General features: G+C 41.7%; 1 protein-coding gene across 4 annotated transcripts in view; it reads right to left on the minus strand.

The window, feature by feature from the left end:
• Positions 1-25,147, minus strand: part of LOC126259934 (gamma-aminobutyric acid receptor subunit beta) — a 630,317-nt gene extending 605,170 nt beyond the window's left edge. For all 4 annotated transcript variants that reach the window (XM_049957027.1, XM_049957029.1, XM_049957026.1 and 1 more), the window contains exon 1: positions 24,997-25,147. In XM_049957027.1, the coding sequence (XP_049812984.1) occupies positions 24,997-25,067 (71 nt within the window). In that variant the 5' untranslated portion in view covers positions 25,068-25,147. The remainder of the gene's footprint in view (positions 1-24,996) is intronic.
• Between the last annotated feature and the right edge of the window lie 229 nt (positions 25,148-25,376).

Below are 25,376 nucleotides of genomic sequence, written 5' to 3' on the forward strand. Positions count from 1 at the left end.
TGACCCTTAACATAGACAAATGTAATGTATTGCGAATCCATAGAAAGAAGGATCCTTTATTGTATGATTATATGATAGGGGAACAAACACTGGTAGCAGTTACTTCTGTAAAATATCTGGGAGTATGCGTGCGGAAAGATTTGAAGTGGAATGATCATATAAAATTAATTGTTGGTAAGGCGGGTGCCAGATTGAGATTCCTTCGGAGAAAATGTAGTCCATCAACAAAGGAGGTGGCTTACAAAACACTCGCTCGACCTATACTTGAGTATTGCTCATCAGTGTGGGATTCGTACCAGGTCGGGTTGACAGAGGAGATACAGAAGATCCAAAGAAGAGCGGCGCGTTTCGTCACAGGGTTATTTGGTAACTGTGATGGCGTTACGGAGATGTTTAGCAAACTCAAGTGGCATACTCTGCAAGAGAGGCGCTCTGCATCGCGGTGTAGCTTGCTGTCCAGGTTTCGAGAGGGTGCGTTTCTGGATGAGGTATCGAAAATATTGCTTCCCCCTACTTATACCATCCGAGGAGATCACAAATGTAAAATTATAGAGATTCGAGCGCGCACGGAGGCTTTCCGGCAGTCGTTCTTCCCGCGAACCATACGCGACTGTAACAGGAAAGGGAGGTAATGACAGTGGCACGTAAAGTGCCCTCCGCCACCCACCGTTGGGTGGCTTGCGGAGTATAAATGTAGATGTAGATGTGGATGTAGATGGTATCTGTTCTTTCAGACATGTGTGAAAGAACAGATGCCATATATATAGTTAAGGCTCACCGGCCATTTGACCATCTTCTTCTGTGCGGATACACAAACAGTACCTGGACTCTTATGAGAATCTGCAAAAAACCGCGAATAATGAGTATAATGGGCAGGGGCACTATGAATATAGTGCGGGACAATAAGTTGGGAATGTGGGTCTCACGGGAGGCGTGCCAGAGATAAGTCAATGCAGTCGCACTATCCTCTGTCTCCTCGGTGGCTCAGATGGACAGCCGGCACTGTAGCTAAGCGTGTTCGGTCAGAAGGCTGCTTGCCCTCTGTACTAAAAAACTGAGTAAAGAAATCAACGACCAATCTGAACGGATGTCTTGTGACGACCGCCCAGACCAAAAGCAACGAACAATACCGAACAAAATGAAAAAAAAAGATGGATAGAGCGTCTGCCATGTAAGCATGGGTTCGAGTCCCAGTCGGGGCACACATTTTCAACTGTCCCCGTTGACTTATATCAACGCCTGTATGCAGCTAGGGGTATTCATTTCATTGTAATTTGATATATTTAGGACAATTTTTAACGAATGTTTCATAAATTACGAACGTTTCTTCTTCGGGTCTAAGCGTTTTAGGTGGTACTGCCGGTTTCCTTGCCGCAAGTGCTTATCGCGAGTAACTTACTGTTGTGTGTAACTCGTCAAGTGGTTTACAGACGGCAGACTAGAGCAGGGCTCTCGTCTCGACGAGACGCGCGGTACAGGCAGTGCTGACAGACAACCTCTGCGCCCGGACCTGGTTCGCGTGGCCCGTGGGCAGCCCCGAGGACCGCCCGCCCTGCCGCGCATGCGCACAGCGTCCAGGGATCGAACCGCGTGACGTCACGATGTTTGGGCGGTGCGCCCGCCGTCTGCATCCGAATGTACGGACAGAGCGCGGATTAATCTGTTGGCAGGCGGCGCGTTATCGAAAAACAGGACGGTCGCGGTCCACCTCCTAATGAAGCGAGTTTTTCGCTAATCGCGTTTGATTTTATGGCTGTCCGCATCTAAAAGGAGCGCGGGACAGTTTACACGGGCGTACGGCGACTGCGTAATATATCACGCCGGTAATCGCCTGTGTGGTCGGGGACCCGTTAAGCGAACACACCCCGGCCGGGTTAATTTTGCGTTCAGTATGGAACGTGTTTGTTTGAGGACGAGCAATTCCCCCAGGATGACCTACTGCCCGCACTGGCCTCCCCTGGTGCACTGAACCCCATATTGCAGTGCGCATCTATTGCAGTCACACGCCATGAACATCTGTCCACTGATTTCGAGGAAACCACCAACCTGTGCCCGCTTATAGAAATAGTGAATTACGGCAAGAGATATATCGAAAACATTCCTGCAAGCGGACGTAAGACTACAACTTTATAGCCGCGAAACGTGACGCTTCTGCCTTGATTGTCAAGAAAAGGAGTACTTTTACAAGCTATTTCAGTGTTCAAGTCCTTTTGATGTAGACGCTGAAATGTTTGTTGAAATAATGAGCAACCAGCTGCACAAAATAAATTTAATTCCTATACAATCACGGATTTAGAAAGCATTGCTTGTACGAAATTAAGCTTACCTTTTTCTTGCACGACACCCTGTGAACGGACGGCTGAAGACTACAGGTAGATTACACATTTCCAGATTTGCGTTTGACACGGTGTCAGTTTCAGGCTGCTTGTGTAGTTCTTCAGAAGGTTACAATTAGAGCATTATTTTCTTCAAAACCAAGACATATTCAACCCATTGCTAGGGTTATATTGTTCATAGCGCGGTTGCAGAGCTCCCATAACCAGCAATACCCCAGATCTGTCCCCAATTGAATATGGGCGGGACCAGCTCGTATGTCAACTCTGTCCCAGTGCCAATTTCTAGGATGTCAAGTACCATTTACAATAGTTAGGGGAGAGATTGTCCCAGGAGAGGATACAACGGATTTGTGACACCCTTCCCAACCTAATAAGTGCATGCATCATGGCTAAATGGGATGCAGCTTAATTGTGACAAGGATTATGTTATCACCCAAATAATATCACGTACCTATTAACCCACGAACTTTCATTTAATTTCCTCCTTCACTTGTGACTACTTCACTTTTTGACTGGCAGTGAATATATTTCCAAACTAGCTCTGATTTTTCTAAATCCGGCCGTCGCGATCCTTACGCGAGATGTATGATGGTGCGACTAGGATTGATATGTAATCTGTCGCATATTGCGGTTCTCCAACCGAGGTTACTGTGTTAAGCCACACCATTAATACTGTAATCAAAATTTGCAGGAACGTTTCGTTACTCATTTCCATAAACTTAAAATCTTTCCCATTTACATTCTTCCCCTCTAGAAATCACTGCCGTCCACGACACAAAATGGAGATCCTATTAAAGTCATCCCGTATCCTGCCGATAGTCAGTAAACAAAAAATTTCACGTGTAATTCAGCGTCATCGGTAAACAGTCGTAGACTGCTTCTCGCCCTAATCGTCAAATCATTTTAGTAGATACAGACCAATAGCGGGCATATAAGTTTTCGCTGGAGCACAACAGACAACAACTGTGTCGCCGATGAATACTCGCCTTCGAGGACAACGAACTGGGTACTATTACTCAATAAGTCTTCATGCCACTCACATATCTGAGAACCTGCTTCGTATGCTCCGACCATTGTTAACAGTGCGCGGTCAGACACATTGTCAAACGCAAATTAGGAATGTGTAATCTGCCTGTTGTCTTCTGTCGACAGTTCGCAGGTTATCGTGGGAGAGAAGTACAAGCTTAATTTCGCACAAGCGATGCTTTCTAAATCCGTGATTATTTGTAGTTAGAAGATTTGTCTCTCAAGGTTCAAAAATGGGTCAAATGTCTCTGAGCACTACGGGACTTAATTTCTGAGGTCATCAGTCCCCTAGAACTACTTAAACCTAACTAACCTAAGGACATCACACACATGCAAGACCCAGGCAGGATTCGAACCCGCGACCGTAGCGGTCACGCGGTTCCAGAATGTAGCGCCTAGAACCGCTAGGCCACACCAGCTGGCGTCTCTCAAGGAACCGAGGAGAATGGCAGGGAGAGGAGACGAAAGGAGAAGGGTGAGTTTAGGAGGAAGAAAACAGTAGGACATAAGAACTAGGTAACGAATGAGATAAACAGCGAAAAAAATATACAAGACATTATTCGAATTTGGGGGTGATATGAATTAACGTGAAAAGAGGAGTAAGAAACGCGAAACAGCTACGATCGCTCGTGTAGAGCATTTATTTAGATTACCGGTTTCGGCAAATTATGTTGCCATCATCGAATATTATGTAGTACATTTAAGCGAATCTCATCCATGTGCACAATGGACACGGTTTATTGTGTGCAAGGACGAGATTCTTTGAATTGTAGTGCATAAGATCCGAAGATGGCAAAGTAGTTTGCGAAACCGGTTACGTAAATAAATGCTCTCCAAAAGCGATCGTGGCTGTTTGAAGTTTTCTACTTCTGCTTTCAATAAAATAAATCCTGCATGTTTGTTAAATTCGGGAGTGTTTCAAGTTTTCTCGTTTATTGTTAAAGAATGGTATGCTTGATACCTTTAATGATAACCGAGCGAGGTGGCGCAGTGGCTAGCACACTGGACTCGCATTCGGGAGTCGACGGTTCAATGCCGCGTCCGACCATCCTGATTTAGGTTTTCCGTGATTCCCCTAAATCGCTCCAGGCAAATGCCGGGATGGTTCCTTTGAAGGGCACGGCCGAGTTCCTTCCCCCTCCTTCCCTAATCCGATGAGACCGATTTAAATTTAAATCCCTATCATATCCAGTTTCAGAAATAATATTATTGTAAATATTCAGCTGTCATTTTACATTTACTTTCTTCGCCATTTACTTATGCTCTCTATATTGATCACTTCTTAGTGACAGCAATAAAATTTTGTGTCCCTGACATAATGCTTTGCAAGAGAGAGTACTTTCAGAAAAAGTGTTATTATAAATATTCAATTGTCTTTTTACCTTTACTTTCATTTATGTTCCTTTATTATTTCTTCTTCTACTTGCAACAGAAGCTAGCACGTTTGTCAGTAACAGAGAAGCGAATGAAAATGCAGTCTTTGTTTTTCGTCAATGAGAATTTGCAGAATGTTACCTAGAACAACAAAATATTATGTCAATTGAAGGCTTGGTCAATTACTAAGGTCGTTTTCAGTATAGAACATAATAGCAAAACGTTTACTCCTGAAAAAAACCAATTTCCAGTTCCTTACACTGTGAAAAACGTACTGGCTGCAGGAATGTTTATAGTGCCATATCGGTAGCACTAGTGAATGTACCAAGACGATGTTTTATCTCAGCTAAGAACATTTGTGTGACAATAAAACCGTACGCTGGACTCGAACACGAAGACAGAAGTTTAGATTTCAGCGCTGTATTGACTGAATTATTTAAGCGTGGCTCACTAAATATTTTCACTGCTTTATTTATGTATCCTCCTCCTCAATAACTTTTGTGGAGTTCGAGCGAGATGATACAATAAAAAACGTTGTCTCTTTTCAGTCAGTTTTAAGAATAAGAATTTATTGGGAGTTCCAGTGGTGAGAGTTTTGTTTTTGCCGCCGATATCTTATACCGAAAAGTTGCTTCGTAAGTGTGCTGTTACAGACGATGGAAACAGTCTCGTAAAGGAAGGCAGCTGAAGCAGTTCCCTCCACGCAACGCATACGAGCTGCACGGTGGGTTAGTCCTTTCTTCTGGTCACGAATTATCTCCGAAGGAGTCGATAAGGCGGCCGCTAGAGGGTGAGAGTTGAAGTGGAATAACCGAGTTGGAGCGGGCGCGATTTCTCTGATAGGAAGTGGTATCACATTGAAATTCAGATCAGCTATCGCGGGGAGCGGCAGAGTGATGCGGCCGGCTGGAGAGGTGGCGGCCATTAGCGTATCGCGGGGCGCGGGGCCCGCCTTCATTATCCGCTGGCTAATGAGGCGCCGGTATGCCGCCGCCTCGCCACGGCTGTCCTCATTACGGCTCGGCTAGCTGGCTGGCCCTTGCGACGCCGTGCCCTGCTCGCCGCTTGTGCCGCGCGGTTGCCTACCTCGCAGGGTTGCGCAGCTCGACCACTGCGGCCGGCACTTTAGAAAAACGATCGTGGGAACTGTAACACCTGCTGACTCACCTTTATTACACAGGTGAAGGGCACGACGGTATACAGTCTATGAGGACTACAGAATGCTGTATCACTCATTTGAGACATCACTGTTGTGTGAGGTGTCCTTGTGCTGGATCAGAGGCTTTAAACATCATCACGTGGAATCAAAGGGAGTTTCGCTGTTTGACGAATCTTCTACCAGACGAACATACAAAACACTCTTGGAGGAGCCTGACGAGCAAATATTCTTTACTTTATCGGTTTCACACACACACACACACACAAATCTAACGTTTTAACGAAAGTGGGTTAGTATTGTGGTGCTTATTGTCACTGATCCTAATGTGATAACCAAAGACACACATCAGCACGCAATATACGATTATAAATGTGCACATTTCAGTTATTGTTCAGCATATAAGTACAGTGTGTAAAGTGCAGTATTCACTTCATATGCAGACTAATAATTACAATTATTATGAGTAGTACGTTTTTATTTTAGTTAATACCTCCAAATGCCAGTCGCAAGAGGTAGCTGTTAGTACTTATTTTCTCCTGGGCAGCAGACACCGGTGTTGAAGTATGGAGACATGGACACAAAACGGTTAATTTCTACTGATAGGCGTCGTCCACTTAGTGGTGCACTGGGCCATGCAGAAAACAGCAATTCGTGATTTGTAAGTTTGTGACGTTTTACAAGAATATTGTTCGATGAAGAGAAAAAACAATCAACACACTGATGTGTGTACATATTAAGGTACTAGATACAAAAATATCTGCACTTATACCTATCACATCATTTTATCTAAGCATATGTGTGTACATATTAAGGTACCAGATACAAAAATATCTGCTCTTATACCAATTACATCATTTTATCTAAGCAGACGCTCGCATCTGTCGAGATGCAAGCGCGACCCGATGTTGCTCATTATCGCTATGTGACTGACTTACTTAATCTTACTTACACTGTTGTCGTAAAGACATACGGTAACAATAGGGTTTCCTGTCACAAACATTGACATCTGGGATCACACTTGCATTTTGGGATGTGCCGTAGCAGCAAGTTTCGTTTATTTAAAGCGTCATCTTCGCTTCGAAATTCCTCGTGATGTAAATGACGTACTCCGATACAACCAACGCCATTGTTTTTGTGATTTTTCATGTTATTTATTGCGTACGAAACACTACGGGGTGTCCATTTAAAAAAATGTAAGTTTGTGTTGAAACTTATATTTGCTTACATTTTAGAATATCTCGTAGTGTTTACTTTCATGAGCTCGTGCCTTACACTCGTACCAGTGAAAGTCGTTTTTCAAATCTATTCTTGTTCCAGAGATATTTGAGTTGAAACCCTTGAGCTACCCGGAAACGAAGTATGCCTCTCATATTTAGAAAATAAACTTCACGATGAGGATAAATCGTGACCACCGGATATGTCTGTTATGTTTAAGAGATCTCAGAAAACAAAAACAAGAATTTATATTTTGATAACGTACTTTTGCGTGGCGACTTTCATGAATAGATGGTCCTTTTGGTTTAGATTTGTATCCAGCCTCAAGATTTCGAAGGCGGAGGAAGTGGTCGAAAGATCAAGATTGAAACCAAATCTAATGCGCCAAGAACACCGTGAAGCAATTGCTCAAGACTTTATATTTTCTATTACATTGATGTAGAGAATATTTCAAGCATCTCTGTGAGGTGTTTTCTCAACTATTAGAAACTAAAAGAAGAAGTTGTTTGTTGGTCCTGAAAAATGACGTTGTATTCAAAGTCTGAATAAAAGACGACAGTGTGCGAAAGTGTAGCGTGGGCATGATTCAAGGACTCACACATTATTTCTATTGTATTGAACGTGCCGGAAATGTTCAGTTAGTTAGACTGTTTGATGAACTTCTAGATTAAGGCTTTCTACAACTCCGTGAAAATTTCTGTGTTATAAAAGGATGTTAAACTCTACAGTCTGAAGAAAGATTTTATTGAATTATCAATTTATTTCCAATCCAGTACATATGTTTTGATAATTATCTGGTTTATAACGAACTTGACTTGTGACAAAACTATGCAGGATCGACAATTTCTCTATATGGATATATTCCAAAAGCGATCATCCTAACCCACCGTCTAATAAAAAGTAATTAAAAACCCTTTTTTATTGGTCGGTGTTGTCTAGCGAAGGAAAGCCGGTACCTGTATGAATACTATATATAAAAAAAAAACAAATAAATTTATACTATGAGCTACTTTACATATGCACAGCTCGTATTGCGTACCATCGTCGTACATTGCAAAGTATTTACAGGACCACATGGATATGTCAAATATTTACATATTTATTACATAGGAGTCATGGGTATGTCAGTATTGGATACCTTTATTAAAAGGGATACTTACTAAATATAAATAAATTTATACAAATGCCAACATTAATTTATTTGGCATCTGGAATGAACTGAGAATACATTTTTACATTATTATCGGAAAACATTTGAAAACTTTTGCTGCATCAGCTCCTAATTTTTTTTGAGTATTCTATTTTTTTGTGCCACATTTCTTTCTTATCCAACGTTTCTTTACAGCTTGTAAGTAGGCTGTTTAGGTTTTATTGGTAACGCCACCTCTGTATGAAAATCACTGGCTGTGCTGTGTGCAGCCTGTGGCTGCTTTGCATTGTTGTAATACTCGCCATTGTAGTGTTAGGCAGCTGGCTGTGAACAGCGCGTAGCGTTGCGCAGTTGGAGGTCAGCCGCCAGCAGTGGTGGATGTGGGGAGAGAGATGGCGGAGTTTTGTAATTTGTCATGAACTGCTATATATATGATGATATCAAGGTAAATACATTGTTTGTTCTCTATTAATATCTTTCATTTGCTAACTATCCCTATCAGTAGTTAGTGCCTTCCATAGTTTGAATCTTTTATTTAGCTGGCAGTAGTGGCGCTAGCTGTATTGCAGTAGTGGGAGTAACCAAGATTTTTGTGAGGAAGTGATTTGTGAAAAGTACAGGTTGATGTTAGTCAGGGCCATTCTCTTGTAGAGATTATTGAAAGTCAGATTGCGTTGCGCTAAAAATATTGTGTGTCAGTTTAAGCACAGTCTCGTGTATAATTGTTAAAAAGGGGACGTTTCAAGCTCCACATACTGGACTCTGGGTCAAAGGTGCTGTTTCACTTAAAAACATTGATGTGATCATTCCTGGTCCCCGTGTGCGTTTACAAAATTTGTCGAGAGAATCAGTATAAAAAACATGGCGGATTATGTTAAAAATTCATGGAAGCCTATGTGTATGGAGAGTCATGCCGAGGTAGGCTTGTTGTGTCGTTTATAGGAAGCTCATTCGAATGTAAGCGTATAACCTATGCAATGGACGAAGGCACAAAAACCAATTTGTGTTTTAAATTTCGTGGAACGGACACATTGATGAAAGCACAGTTACACCAAGCGCTGCGAACGCAAAAACGTGTGTATGACTGGATCCAACGCTTTCGTGACAGAAAGGAGATTGGAAACTTTCGGTGATATTCCGCGATCGTTTAAGTTACCAACGGTCATAGTGTCTAACAGCTTGAGCAACTGCCATACATCGTGGCACAAGATCAGTGACCTTGAGTTGCATAAAAAAAGAACTGACAATCAGAAAGGATGGTGCAAGTGTCACCATTCTCAGCGATTTGTAGAAACTTAAGACTTATTTCCGATTTACAGCTCACAAACTTACTGAAGAGCGGAACGAATAATAAATCGGAAGGGCTGAAGAATTTTTTGAGACTGGTAACAAACAGTCATTCTGCTTTGCAAACAAAAAAATCTTAGTAAATGTGATGTGACATATCTGTTTGTGTAGATGCATTACGGTCGTGGATCAAAACTGTGCACATAATAATGGACTACTCATGCAAAGAATTATTATTAATTTTTCCATCGATTCCAAGACCAGCCTTCGCAGTTAGTTTACTACACACATCATTTCTAGCGCCACAAAAACTGTTAAGCAACCAGCAGATGTTACAAAAGCGTTTTCTTGCTTTCTTCAGTCTTCTTTGTTTTATCATTCTATTCAACAAAAATTTTACAGAGTGACACTGAATGTCTCGTAAACACTTTCTAAGTACGTTTTGCAATCACTTTCTATCTTTCCTGTTTCTTGGCCACCACTTACAACACGACGATCAGCAACTGTTATTTGATTGCAGGCTTTCCTTCATGCAAAAAAAAAAAAAAAAAAAAAAAATGGCTCTGAGCACTATGGGACTTAACATCCATGGTCATCAGTCCCCTAGAACTTAGAACTACTTAAACCTAACTAACCTAAGGACATCACACAACACCCATTCCTTCATGCAGTAAGCCGTTTACACTATAACTCTGAAATTGAAATAAGATGCCTCTAACAAGATACAAGGAATCTCTGCAGATTGTCACAGTATTCTGAAGTAGGGTATTAATGGTTGGTAGGTATTTTAGCTGTGCAGTACGAGGTACTACAATATAGAGCTTTGCCAGCGGAAGGAGTACCCTCTTGTTCGAACCAGATCTACCTGAAATACAAACACTGAACGTACGAAGTCGGATATAGGGTTATTAGATACAGCAACTCAAAAAGAAATACACTACTGGCCATTAAAATTGTTACACCAAGAAGAAATGCAGATGGTGAACGGGTATTCATTGGACAAATATATTATACTAGAACTGACGTGTGATTACATTTTCATGCAATTTGGGTGCAAAGATCCTGAGAAATCAGTACCCAGAACAACCACCTATGGCCGTAATAACGGCTTTGATACGCCTGAGCATTGAGTCAAACAGAGCTTGGATGGTGTGCACTGGTACAGTTGCCCATGCAGCTTCAACACGATACCACAGTTCATCAAGAGTAGTGACTGGCGTATTGTGACGAGCCATTTGCACGGCCACCATTCACCAGACGTTTTCAGTTGGTGAGAGATCTGGAGAATGTGCTGACCAGGGCAGCAGTCGAACATTTTCTGTATTTAGAAAGGCCCGTACAAGACCTGGAACATTCGGTCGTGCATTATCCTGCTGAAATGTCGCTGGGATCGAATGAAGGGTAGAGCTACGGGCCGAAACACATCTAAAATTGTGGTATACACCACTTCTAACAAACACCGAACAACGCGCTCCAGTACGCGGCCGCCAAATACATCGCTGGCCGCACTTCTCTGGGCGGCCCGCTGCTTCCATCGCTGGCCGTCTTCACACGCACGCTCCCTTACGTGGCCGAGAAATACATCGCTGGCCGCACTTCTCCGGGCGGCTCGCGGTTACCATCGCTGGCCGCCCTCGCGCGCGCGCGTTTGTCAGCACACAGCAATTGGCTACGCCAGGAAACATTGCGATTGGTTTGCCCTGGAAAACAGCGGCCCCAGCCGACGGCTCCATTAACTAGCAAGCCTTATATAAACCCGGCCGGCGCCGCAAACGACAGTTCTCAGCGGGAAGTGCAGTACGCCGTGTTCCAGCTGTTTGTGGATGACTCGCCGCACCACTCGAGGTTACCTGGCTGTTCGGCGGAAAATCTTGCGACTTCACTTAGAGAGATTGAACTTCACTGGTCTTGGGAATAATTACGGGACGTGCACCCCACCATGCACAACCGGACATTGGTATAACCAAACTTTAATTCTGCATTACTTCTGAGTGTGAGCCTGGGTAGACGCTTGGCTAACATAATTGTTAAAAAGTGATTTGTGATTTAATAAACCAGACTGAAGAGGTTTTGTGTTATTCCTGGTTATAACAGAAATGTAACGTGCACTGTTCAAAGTGCCGTCAATGCGAACATGGGGTGACGGAGACGTGTAACAAATGGCACCCAATACCATTACGCCGGGTGATACGCCAGTATGGCGATGACGAATACACGCTTCCAATGTGCGTTCACCGCGATGTCGCCAAACACGGATGCGACCATCATGATGCTGTAAACAGAACCTGGATTCATCCGAAAAATGACGTGTTGCCATTCGTGCACCCAGGTTCGTCGTTGAGTACACCATCGCAGGCGCTCCTGTCTGTGATGCAGCGTCAAGGGTAACCGCAGCCATGGTCTCCAAGCTGATAGTCCGTGCTGCTGCAAACGTCGTCGAACTGTTCGTGCAGATGGTTGTTGTCTTGCAAATGTCCCCATCCGTTGACTCAGGGATCGAGACGTGGCTGCACGATCCGTTACAGCCATGCGGATAAGATGCCTGTCATCTCGACTGCTAGTGATACGAGGCCGTTGGGATCCAACACGGCGTTCCGTATTACCTTCCTGAACCCACCGATTCCATATTCTGCTAATAGTCATTGGATCTCGACCAACGCGAGCAGCAGTGTCACGATACGATAAACCGCAATCGCGATAGGCTACAATCCGACCTTTATCAAAGTCGAAAGCGTGATGGTGCGCATTTCTCCTCCTTCCACGAGGCATCACAACAGCATTTTACCAGGCAACGCCGGTCAACTGCTGTTTGTGTATGAAAAATCGGTTGGAAACTTTACTCATGTCAGCACGTTGTAGGTATCGCCTCCGGCGCCAACCTCATGTGAATGCTCTGAAAAGCTAATCATTTGCACATCACAGCATCGTGTTCCTCTCGGTTAAGTTTTGCGTCTGTAGCACGTCATCTTCGTGGTGTAGCAATTTTAATGGCCAGTAGTGTAGCAATATAGTTGGAAACTAAATTCAAAGTGCAATCATGATAGGCGCTCCGAAGAGCTGACTTCAATAGGACGCCCTACCGATAGTTATTGCAGCGTATTGCTCATGTCTACACCATCGACTTCATCAGGTGAATATCGTTTCCTCCTTTCTGAGTTTGTCGGTAGCGAGGAGAACGAAAACCTTCAAAGCACATACCGTTGTCAACAGCGTAAATGACCGGTCTCCTGCCTAAAGACCTTCGTTAGAACTCAGAGGCTATGACAGCAAATATTTATTGAGCTGCAAAATTGGTGTGATTAGACGACGCTTGAATTATACGTGTAGAAAACGTATAGAATGCTCATATGCCCTTAGTTAGGTAACAATAATAGCACAGGGAGCACCACTCTATAACACGTTTCTCTCTTGCTTTAGCGCGCGAAACAAACTGAAAAAAGACGTAGGTCAAATTAGGAAAACTACGGGGCGTCATAAACAGTAGTAACAAGTATAGAATCTGGAATATAATAGACGTCGGATTGTAGGTCAAATGGCAATAAGCCGGCCGTTGTGGCCAAGCGGTTCTAGGCGCTACAGTCTGGAACCGCGTGACCGCTACGGTCGCAGGTTCCAATTCTGCCTCGGGAATGGATGTGTGTGATGTCCTTAGGTAAGTTAGGTTTAACTAGCTCTAAGTTCTAGGGGACTGATGACCTCAGAAGTTAAGTCCCATAGTGCTCAGTGCCAAATGGCAATAAACGTAGCAAATGAATTGATTTCAAAAACTAGAAATCAGTGCAGACTCTAGAGCAGGCTTTCCACACAGTGTTCCTCGGAACACTGGTATTCCGCGGGCAGTGAATAAGTGCTCCACGAAAACTATTAATAATATGGCGCTTTTATCTCTCGACATTTTTACGACACTAATTATTTTTTACTTAACTACATTATGATTTCTGCTTCATTATTTATGATTTGAATGTGAAGTAATTACTGCATAAAACAAGTTATCCTCGTTTTATAAAATTTTACTAACCTTCAAAATAAACAAGGTGTTCCCTCAAAATACCAGAGTTCTGAAAGTGTTCCATCAGAGGAAAAGTTTGCGAACCCCTACTCTAGGAAGATAAATACGCGAACGGGAGGCAATGTACAACGTGGCACTGTAAGCAGTGACATGATTTAACGGATTGTAACTTGCTGTTTTTATTGCTCATCTGCCTCATCTATCAGAGTGACCGTATGATCCAGTGTCTAACTAATACTGAGAGTAAACTGCTGAATGATGAAATTGTTTAGAGATGTGACTTCATTATATTAGCTGTCAGTGTTGAGATGTTTGCGTTTTGACCTACCGGTAGATAACAGTAAGTAGACGTCTTCACTGTGTCGGAGTGCAGTCGGAGAGTGAGTGGGATCTTATTGAGTTTATAGTTTAAGCATTTAAAAATATATATTCTCATCCAGTTCGTCTCTGACAATTGTAACAAGGGTGGTAGCACCTAACTTCCGAGATCCTCGGTTCTACAAAATCGAACAAGAAAATGTTAGGAGTTCGTGCCAGATTGACTCTTTCAATAGCTGTAGTCGGATGAGGAGATTAGTAGCGCACAGCCCGCGAAAGCGAGGTTTTAGGTTCGAACCACAACGACGCACACAGTTTTAACGTGTCTCATAAGAAGATGAAGAGTGTTTGGAGCATCTCTGGCTGCTCTGGTTGAAGAAAGCAAGGAAAACCTCTAGTCAACAAAATTTACAAGAAATTGATTTGAAAATTTCTTTTAGTAGCGTGATGGATTCATAGTGAAATTTCGGAGAACATATAAATGAACATGTGTGGGATGGTCATTCAAGAAAGGGAATGGGAATAAGTCCTAAACGATTAACAGCAAAAAGAGAAATGATGATTTAATCTACAGCAAAGTACAGGGTGATTCAAAAAGAATACCACAACTTTAAAAATGTGTATTTAATGAAAGAAACATAATATAACCTTCTGTTATACATCATTACAAAGAGTATTTAAAAAGGTTTTTTTTTCACTCAAAAACAAGTTCAGAGATGTTCGATATGGCCCCCTCCAGACACACGAGCAATATCAACCCGATACTCCAACTCGTTCCACACTCTCTGTAGCATATCAGGCGTAACAGTTTGGAGCTGCTGTTATTTCTCGTTTCAAATCATCAATGGTGGCTGGGAGAGGTGGCCGAAACACCATATCCTTAACATACCCCCATAAGAAAAAATCGCAGGGGGTAAGATCAGGGCTTCTTGGAGGCCAGTGATGAAGTGCTCTGTCACAGGCTGCCTGGCGGCCGATCCATCGCCTCGGGTAGTTGACGTTCAGGTAGTTACGGACAGATAAGTGCCAATGTGGTGGCGCTCCATCCTGCTGAAATATGAATTGTTGTGCTTCTTGTTCGAGCTGAGGGAACACCCAGTTCTCTAACATCTCCAGATACTGTAGTCCAGTTACAGTAGCACCTTCGAAGAAAATGGGACCAAAAACTTTATTGGCTGAAATGGCACAGAAAACCATTCTCTGTAAACTGTTTATACCAACGTTTAATACACCACCTATCAGGAGGTTTAACACCATACTTCGTTCGAAATGCACGCTGAACAACTGTCGTCGATTCACTTCTGCCGTACTCAATAACACAAAAAGCTTTCTGTTGAGCGGGCGCCATCTTAGCATCAACTGACGCTGACGCCTAGTCAACAGCGCCTCAAACGAACAAATGTACAACTAAATGAAACTTTATAGCTCCCTTAATTCGCCGACAGACAGTGCTTAGCTCTGCCTTATGTCGTTGCAGAGTTTTAAATTCCTAAAGTTGTGGTATTCTTTTTGAATCACCCTGCACTATAGACAAAACAGTTTCAAGTCATTAGAGAGCTGAGATCAGCATCTTTTTACTCATTGACTATACGGCTGCCTACAGTAAAACGGAAAAATTAATATTAAAATATGAATATCTTCGTAGAAAAATATTTCACAATAAATCATTTCAACACAGTCCTTGTTTCCCTCATTTCGATGCAAAAATGGTACTTGTAGAGATTAATGACTACAGCTATAGAAAGGTGTTAAAGTCTTGAATAACGAGAGGGCCATTGTACCCTATTAGAAAGTGTAGCAAATAGCAAGCAAACAGTAATTTATTGTTGATTATAGGCGTACGAAAACGTTTCGTGTGACTGGATGAGGGCTCAGGTATTAAGCAATGTTAGCGGGCAGGTGAATGCGTCTACATATGCCTCTGTTGTCTTATCTTACATTGGCCGCTGTGTTACGATGTATTTACTTGTTCCGACATTAAACAAGACTGCAAGACATAATCTTTGCACCAAAAACACACACACACACACACACACACACACACACACACATACAACTCGAGAAATCGTAGACTGTTTAATTCCATGAATAGAAATAAACTATTGTACTTAAGTATAATAATTAAATATCCACAAGCATCATCTGTGGCGACGTAAGTTGGAGCGGCGATGTAACTAACCGCTAGAAATGCAGACGACTGGTTACTAAAAATGCTACTCATCAGTGTTAATCACAAATAATCCATCAAAATTTGAAAAGAACAATACTGTCCATACACATAACACTAGACGGAAAAATTACCTTTATTACGCATCACCAGGCTGTCGGCGGTTCAGAAAAGAGAGCAGTATGCAGCAACAAATATCTTTGTTCATTTGGCTAATAAAATACGATATCTGACAGGCAGTAAAGCAAGTTTTAAATTTAACTTAAAATCATTTTTCCTGGACAACTCCTTCTTCTATTCCATTGACAGATTTGTTCTTAAATACTGGCACCCAGTAAAAAAATAAACAAATAAAAATCACCTTGTTGTTAAGTGTATTTACATGAGTAGGACTAAAATACTAAAACGTTCATTGTTTTAACGCTAATCATGTATGCATATCCTGTGAACTGACACGTTTCAAATCTTTTCGATGGAAGAATCGTTCAAACGATCTATGGAACATGTAACTAACTAACTTTCACTGAGGCCACTTGCAACGCTTCTTCCCGACTAAATATTAATACTTCACAGTCTGGAATCCTTAATAAATAGGCTTCACAAAAGGAAGACACAAAGTCTGAAGCAGAGATTCCCAGCTTTTTAGGGCATATTTGTTGTTACATATATGCTCAGGACTTCTTGAAGTATTTGAACATAAGTATAAGGTTATTAATCAGGGAGATACAAACAAAACTAATGGCAATAGATCAGATTACAAAGTGAAACACAGTTAGAATGAAGTCAGCATGTGAAGATTCCAGTGAAGTTCCTTTTGCGTAGGAGTGGATATACATGCAATGCTCAATTACTTGCAAGTTGTTGAAAAGTGAACAGCAGCACGTCTGGACAAGACAGTGGGAGAGGTCCACGTGAAACTATTCACACCTGCCCCTGTTTTCGAATGTAAGTCAAATTTCTGAGAGCTTATTGTCATGTCAGGAGCTTAGATATGTTCAAATCTCACGATTCCTGTAGCTGTCACATCACGTGATGGTTGCTTACTGCATATTGTGGTTATCTGAAGCCAAGAAACAGGATGATCATAGTATGAAATTCGGAGGTTTCGTTCGGTCTATCAGAGGTAACTGAAAACCTGATGGCTTTCCTCAAACTCACTCTGCTGGGGCATGTCTGGAATTCGCAGAAAAGTAACGTGACAAAGTTTGAAAGCCTTCTGTTAGAGAACGTCTGTCATGACATTTATCACTATGTCACTGGCTAGATGCAAAGACTATCTTTGCACTGTTATCGTCTGCTAGGGAAGTCACACAACTTTGAGTTCATAGTGAGAAACATCTGAACGATACACTTTGAGGTGGAGCTATCCCGACCAGCGAGGTAACTGGTCAGTTCAGATTTGGGTTAGCTTGCTCATGTGGATAGAGAGACAAAGCATTCTCCGTTCCTCTTCCGCTGGCAGCTGGAGCTAGTCGTGTGGATTCTGCCCACAACTTTCATGCTAAGATCGGACTCCTTTTCCTTGTGTTTTACAGTAGTTGCCATTTCTAAGCTATAACGTACTTGACTTTATCGTGAACCAGTTGTCTGCATTCGCGTAATATTACGTTTAGTTTATTTTAAGCTCTACAGATGAGATGCGCTCTCTTTGTGAACAACGTTAAATTTGCTATTGGGATAGAGAGATATTGTTGAATGTTCCAGGATCAATATAGGTCTCTCATTAACTCACCAGTGAAGTCTCTCATTTTTTTAGTATTTTTTTAGTATTGCTACAGGGATATGGGATTATATGGGGTTCCTTTTCTTTTGTTTTTGATGATTTGTGGTATTGTACTTCACTTGGTCCCTTGGAGGGCATATGTAACCTTGTAACAAAAGTCTAGTGCTTGTCTGATGAATAATAACCAAAGGCTACTGCAAATTCACATACATTTTTTTTATCCTGCAACCACCTATAGTATCGTGTTTTGTAGTTACTTATTCTGTGTCTAAATTCATAGCTGACGAGCACACACTTTACTGAATACGTTCTACTTTCAGTGGAATCTTTATTGAGATAATCTGCCATCGGCATATGATGTATTCATTTCGTTGGATGCCTGTTACAGCAAGAGTAATGTAGGTCTGAGCTACTGAGAACCTGAAGATACCTGCCTATTCTGAATGTATTGAGAGTGACTATTGTGATTAATGCTTCTTATAAACAGGTGTCAGAGTATGCAACATGAAGTCTACATCTCCGCTGCAAGCATTTTTTCTGTAAGAGAGGATGCAGTACACTTTCAGGTTGGGTTAACAGGTTTTGGCATATTGGTCGTAATTTTTGACTACTGAAACATATATTCAGGTTCCACTTATATTTATCGTTGCCCAATGAAGATCATGGGTCAAAATTTTATATAAGAAGGGTAATATTTTCAGGTCAGTAATACTGAGATAATGCCAGATACGTATTCAGATCTCAACATAAGTAGGAAGCTTTCAAGTTGTAGGGACACCAAATACTTTTTGGGTCAGTGCCCATGGTAAACTGTGGAAGCCATATATCTTTGTGCTCACTTGGACTTTCTTTCTTATATGTCGTGATGTACGTCTAGTGCAGTACTTACTATACCGTGGCCAGATACACGACAGATACAGCCGATATGAATTACAACTAATCTGGGGAAATACCTTGTAATTCAATGGTTAATCTGGGTAAATACCTTGTAATTCAGTGGTTTGGAAAATATACGGTAATGTGAAAGGTCAGTGATTTTTGGACGAGACATCTAATATGTGAATACAATATAGAGTTTCTAAGGTGCTGAATTAGACCAGTGGCGTCTCAGCATGTCATTGATTCATTATAGAATACCTGGAAGGGAGGCTGGACGCTGCCGATGGGTTTCTAAATACCTATTTACTCACATTATACCACTTTTGTTACTTAAAATGTAATCTAAAATGAATATTCTCAACGTACGAGTAATACTGTCAGCGATTAGTATTTGCGTGGTTTGTTCTGAGATGTACAAAATAAATTATTTTCTTGTATCTTCGTTGCTGATACTTCTTGTGCTATTGCGTGGTTTGTTCTGAGATTTACAAAATAAATTGTTTTCTTATATCTTCGTTGCTGATACTTCTTGTGCTGAGCCTGTGGAGAAATCATCGGTAATTTGCATCGCGTATCAATGAAGGACGAATTTATACGCCTTTTTCTGATATTTATCCAACGAATGAGAAGGAAGCAAATCTTGAAATCGTGTGAGAAAGAACAGCAGGAACATGACGTCTCTCGCCCTGTGATGTCACGTAGTGAATAGGGAAGAGGCCGTCGCAAAACCGTAGTTGAACACAACGCTTACTTTTCTGAACGACAAACGACGGGTCGATTCAGCATGGGTTATTCTGCGTTGACTCGACCGCCTTTGTCTGTACCTGGGAAAGATATTTCTCGTCATCGGTTTCTCCCTTTATTAAACTTGTTGTACTACCATTTCAGTTTATTTTTTATATGATTTCAGTTTGCCATAAAGACTTTTAAAGTTTTACCAACTGGACATAAATAATGAAAAATAAGCTTCAAGATCGATACCATCCGAAGGTACAGTACTGACGTAATACCATGGAGTAATGTTGTTGCCATAACGTATGGTTCTGAAATGTCTCGAATATGGAATATTCTTCAAGTCACTATGATCTTATTGTCCTTGGTGATACTAAGGGATGAACGTATAGACTACACTGGAGTAGCTTTCGAACTGATCCGCATTAGTTTTTTTCGAAGGACTCATCCTTACGTTTGAAAAGGAAACTGAACATGTATATTCCGTTACCCGATATCTCATTATACTAATTGCGTAATGCATGAAAGCAAATATGACAATGCTATTTGGTGAGATTCCCAAAATTACTAACCAATAAGTTTCAAGGAAATCGTGAGAGGACATATTGGTTAGAAAATGTCAAAACTATAGCATGACGTAAAGAAAATATTCACTGAGAAATGATGAACAGTAGAAACAAAAATGTGGCAAAATATATCAACTCCTACTTCAGACTGTGTGTTGCTATGCAATATAGTGATACTGACTGTACAGCTAGACATAATAAAAAAACCAGTCCATTAAATTATATATAACACGTGGGCGGGAGGTAAAAGAATATCAACATGGTTTTCCTTTCGAATAACAAAACAAAAATGCAGAAAGATACGTCAATCTCTGCTTCTAACTGTGTGTTGCTATAGGGTGTGGTGATGCTGACTGTACATCTAGACGTAATGAACCACAGCCTGTTAACCTATATACTACACATGAGTGGGAGAGAAAAAAATTCGACATGGTATTCCTTTCGAATAATAAAAAGATTCGAATTTGCCTTTATTTTAGAAATCTTTTAAAAATGATAACTGAAAGTGATTTCTCTAAATGACGAAACTTTCGCCAAATGACTGTTCTTTAATTTCCTTATGGACACTACAAAGCCCAAAATAAAAAAAGTTAAAAAGCAAAAGTGTTATGATTTATGTGGTTCTCAAATTAAACGAAAACTATGGAAAATGCGTGTTTTATTCTATTTCCACAATTTCGTACCATATGTGAAACTGTCTGTATGAAAAGTGAAATCATTTGTTGACATAGTCAATCAAAACATCCATTTCCGTCGATAGAAATGTTCACTCGGTAATCATAAAAATGCTGGTACACTGGTATGTTGATATCACAGAGTTTTGTTGTGCTGACAAATAAGTGAAAAATGCAGCACGTTTACAATCTATGGAGGCTGATGACTTGATCGGCTAATGTTTGATAGTGATTCAATCTGTGAACTTTGTGCTTAGAAATGTTCAACTATTGTGGTTTGACCAGGACCATCAATCGAGTTTATCGATACTTTCAAATGGAAAACCGTTAGGCACTGGACGGAACGAAACAATGGGTGACTCGTTGCGTCAGATGGAAATGGGATCTCTGTATCATTTTTAATTTTCCCAAAACTCTAAGATCATTTAGTGCGAGTGTTCAGAATATATAGTAATCTGTTTTTCAAACAGAAACATGGAATACAAAGGTACTAATTTACGTTTGTAACATTTCAACAAAAATGTTCACTTCAATCTCCAATTCGACATCAACTTTCGATAAAGTCATCATGCATTCAAGTGAAAGAATTTCTGCCGGTTCTAAAGGCCCAACACTCAATGTATGGCTTTAGCAAATGTGTTTGTAATTCTAACAACGTGTATTTGTAGTTCATTATCATGTTGAACATTCAAAACGTATGCAAATGTGGATGTCATTCCGGTAACTTGTGCTGAAATTTTTTCATGCTCCAGTTGGCAAAGAGCTAAACTGGGATCCCATCATGTGGGCAGTAACTATACGTCGCTGAAGTTGAAGAGCAGTGTAGTTTTTCCATCACTAACAAAGCTTCAGATACATAGAGACTATGAATTGGACGCTAAATGGAAAACATCTGTATTGAGGGCAACGCTCTCAAGTAGTCTACTGAGTCCGCAGAAGATTACAAGTGGGTTCCAATGTGGCAGCGATATTTTAAAGTCATTATTAAATTAGGAATACCTCGGTGCTGTAACGTAAAAATGTGAGACTGACATTACTAGTGTTTGTAATAGATTGCACCTTTGCATTGTTCTTCAGAACTGCCAGAACATTATACCGTTTTGTATATACGGTGGAGTGACTGTCAATTTGTTGTAAATGCTGAACGTCGCTATAGAAATGAAATTTTTTAAATGTTTGAACTGTTAATATCTTCAAAAATTTTGGGATATCTTCAGACTGTTAGTATATATTTGCCAATACAACAAGAAATGCTTGTACAACGATTGTTTCGCATTCATATTGACATGTGTTACCGTTAAAACATTTAAAAAACGTAGTATTTACACTGAAATGAAGGAAGAAACAAATCATTCAGAACGCCCGAATTTTATTGGTCTCGTTAATAGCATAGAAACAAAGTTGAAAAAATAACAATCTAAATGGAATAAAGAAAGTGATGTTGGAGACTCTTGCCCAGCCGTACATAGCATTACAGCGCGCTGGCAAATAAAGTACTTGATGTTGGTGAAAAACTGGGGCGTAATAACATGATGCTACTACCTGTATTGCGTTCCGAGGATCCCTTACCGGCAGTGACACATAAATAATGGTTCCAAAACAATACATAAATTTCCATAGAATAATCTGTTAGTGAAATAAAGATATGCCACAGGAACACCAAGAGCCAAATATTATAAACGAAATACTGTCGTGGAGGTTCAGTTTTTCACTTGAAGAAATTTTGTTTCCGTTACCGAAGCTATAGGACACCTAGGAGGGTCGTCTTATCAAAATATGATACGCTGCAAACTGTCGGAAACTGAACGCTGCGAATTGAATCATTATCAAGAGAACAACTGATACAGGCAGGAGGCTGAAATAAGTAAAATAATAATAAAAACGTGGTGCAGCAATCTTACAACACTATCTGTCCCATCACAGTAGTGTCTGTTGGCGCATTTGCTCCAGTTTCGGCACCGAGCCAAGTCAGAGTCGTGTGCCTGATGCTGCATCCCGAGCTCCAGTTCAGGTTAAGATCGTGTTTAATTCTGTGCTTACACTTTAGGAACAAACTCTTGAGATGCTCTGAAACCGAGGCTTGAATAAAGTTAGCCTGACATAATTACTCAAATTAGTAAATACCCTTTATTTTTATTTTATGTTTCATTCATCCCTTCAAATTAATTCTCCTGTGAATAAGTGCTTTAAGAATGAATTTAATTTAATTTTCACAGAAAGAGATATTTTGCCACACCTGTTCTCAGTGTAATCTTGCGGGGGGCACGAGGGAAAGAGGTGACTAGCGGAGGTAGGGTGGGATGGGGAGGGGAGGAGGGAGAACTGAAAATATGAGGTGATGTGGAGGGAGACACCCTATACAACGATTTGTTTGATGTCTGGGTATGTGTTTGTGGACGCTCAATGCCTACTAATTCGAGCATACGTCAAAAACCTGCAGATTGATTCTATAAGGAGCCGCAATATTCATTCTTGTAAATAAGATGCGCCACTAAAAAACTCGTTAAATCAGCAGTCTTCGGACATAGATTCATCGAAGGGAGCACACTTTCTCGGATATACGTTCAATCTTTAACTGCTTCGTGTTGAGGCATTAGCGGCGTATCACTTGGAACGTGGTGTTAACACACCACCACTGTAGAAATTGAAATGAACACATTTTGATACCAGTTGTATTAAGACACGACAGTTGCGGAAGTCTTGTTCGTAATATATCCGAACTGGTTTGGCGTTGTTTACAAGCGGTACGTGGGTACTTGTGTGATATATAAAATGGCCAAGTTAATTTTAGTAAGACACTTGGAACCCCTGTAAACATGGTTCTAACATAAAGCGAAATGAGGATCCAGCGCAACTTGCCGCTGTACGTTTAATGTATATGAGCACTGCATAGATTCTATAATACCTTCCCCGTCTCTTTTTTTCTGACACTAACTTGTAACAACTACGTCATACGTAGAAAGTGGTTGCTGGTACTGAAAGTCTTTCACTAGTAGCAGCATACAGTCCCCACCCATATGCTATCTCAACAGAGGTAAGCTGTTGGACCTCTGCGACTGTGCGTTGACCTGCAATAATAATACAGGTGATTTTGGTTCTGATGTCTGCAGGGCAAAACAATAGGATTGTACTTTAACCTTGTAAATAAAGATCCGTTACTTCTCTGGTCGTCATTTCTTCAACTCTTTGAATTATTCTCATACCTGATGTAATTTTGCTAGCATACTTTATTTCCACAATCACCCTCAGTCGCCTGACCATCATCAGGTTTATAAAAGTAATCACTGCAAAATGTTAGGCAAAATATAAACTCGTCAACGTCATGTGATAAAACATAAATTGTATACTATTATCATATCGTAAAATAAATTACGTCGTCAGTCTGTAAAAATGAATAGTTTTATGTACCTGGTCATGATCAGGTGACTGAAACTGGTTGTGTAAATAAAATATTTCACGAGCAGCTCAAGGCGGTAACATGACATTTTGCAAGTGCAAAATAGCTTATTTGATAAAAAGTTCGTGGTATATGGATTTCGTTCGTTGATTGATGTATACGTCTGGTTTAACTACAATGAGTATTTTGAAATTATGCGTCGTCTTGACATTTGTTTCTGACTGAATTTTGTATCTTGCATATACAGTATTGACGCCTGTTAACTATTATTTTGTTGAAAATAACTGTATATTCCTTGTTCAGTGAAAAGATTTTTCAGAAATATACTTAGTGGTCTGGACGCACTCCAAAGGTGTTTTACAGTCCATTACAAAGATAAGACAGTATTTTGTTACAGAAGTAAATTCAACCTCTACTATAATGACTGTCATTACAAATCAATAATACGTTATAAACAGTTCAGTATGAAAATAGATCCGTCCAGTGAGTGAGCTAACCACACAAATTTATTGGTGCTCTAGTGACTGTAACTGGGTCACATTTGTGAGGAACGAAAGCAAATTTAAATAGTTGGGTAGCGAGTAGTTACAGATATAACGCACGCTAGAAAGATAATTTGGGAAGGAGGGGGGGAAGAGCACAGCAGGGGGCGCTGGGTGTGGCTGATGGGAGGGGCTGGAGTAGTGTGTCCTGGGCTCTGCGGTGCGAGCTCTAGGCGCAGCTCTCTGCTGGGACGCCGAGAGTAGGGCACCAATCTGGCGACCCTGCCAGGAGGCCGACAGCGCTCTGTCACACTTCCCCAACCGCAAATAGTCTTTTAGCATAAGAAAACGCACTGGATCACGATCACGGCGAAGGGACCGAGGACGGCGCAAGTGACAAATGTCGTTTCTCGTCGCACCAGTAAATAATCCCGGACGGGGTCGCAGTCCTGAAAAACAGAGCGTCAGAAGCAGCGAGAGAGCCGGTGCGGGCGGTACTCACGCGGCTCTGGAGCCGGGGAGCAGGAGGCAGGCGAGCTGCAGCAGCAGCAGCGGCAGCAGCAGCCGCGCCATGGTGTCAGCCCGAGCGCAGGGAGAGGCTGCGCAGGGTGCGGGCCATCGCGAGAGCCGCCCGTCGTCCGCCGTGGCGCGCCGCCGCCCAGCAGCCGCAGCCCGCAGCCGCAGCCACAGCCAGCAGCCAGCAGCAGCAGCCACCGCAGCAGAGCACCACCAGCTCCGGCCGTCGCTGCCCCTGTCCCGCTAGTGGCGGCACGGCCGGCCCGCCGCCTGCTCTCGCGTATTGATCGCGGCGCGCGCACGCCGGGCCGCTGGGGCGCCGGCGCCGCCTCCGACTCGGCCACCCCCGCCCGCCCCCATCGCCCG

Source organism: Schistocerca nitens, chromosome 5 (genome assembly GCF_023898315.1).
Source record: "Schistocerca nitens isolate TAMUIC-IGC-003100 chromosome 5, iqSchNite1.1, whole genome shotgun sequence".
Classification (NCBI taxonomy): Eukaryota; Metazoa; Arthropoda; class Insecta; order Orthoptera; family Acrididae; genus Schistocerca; species Schistocerca nitens.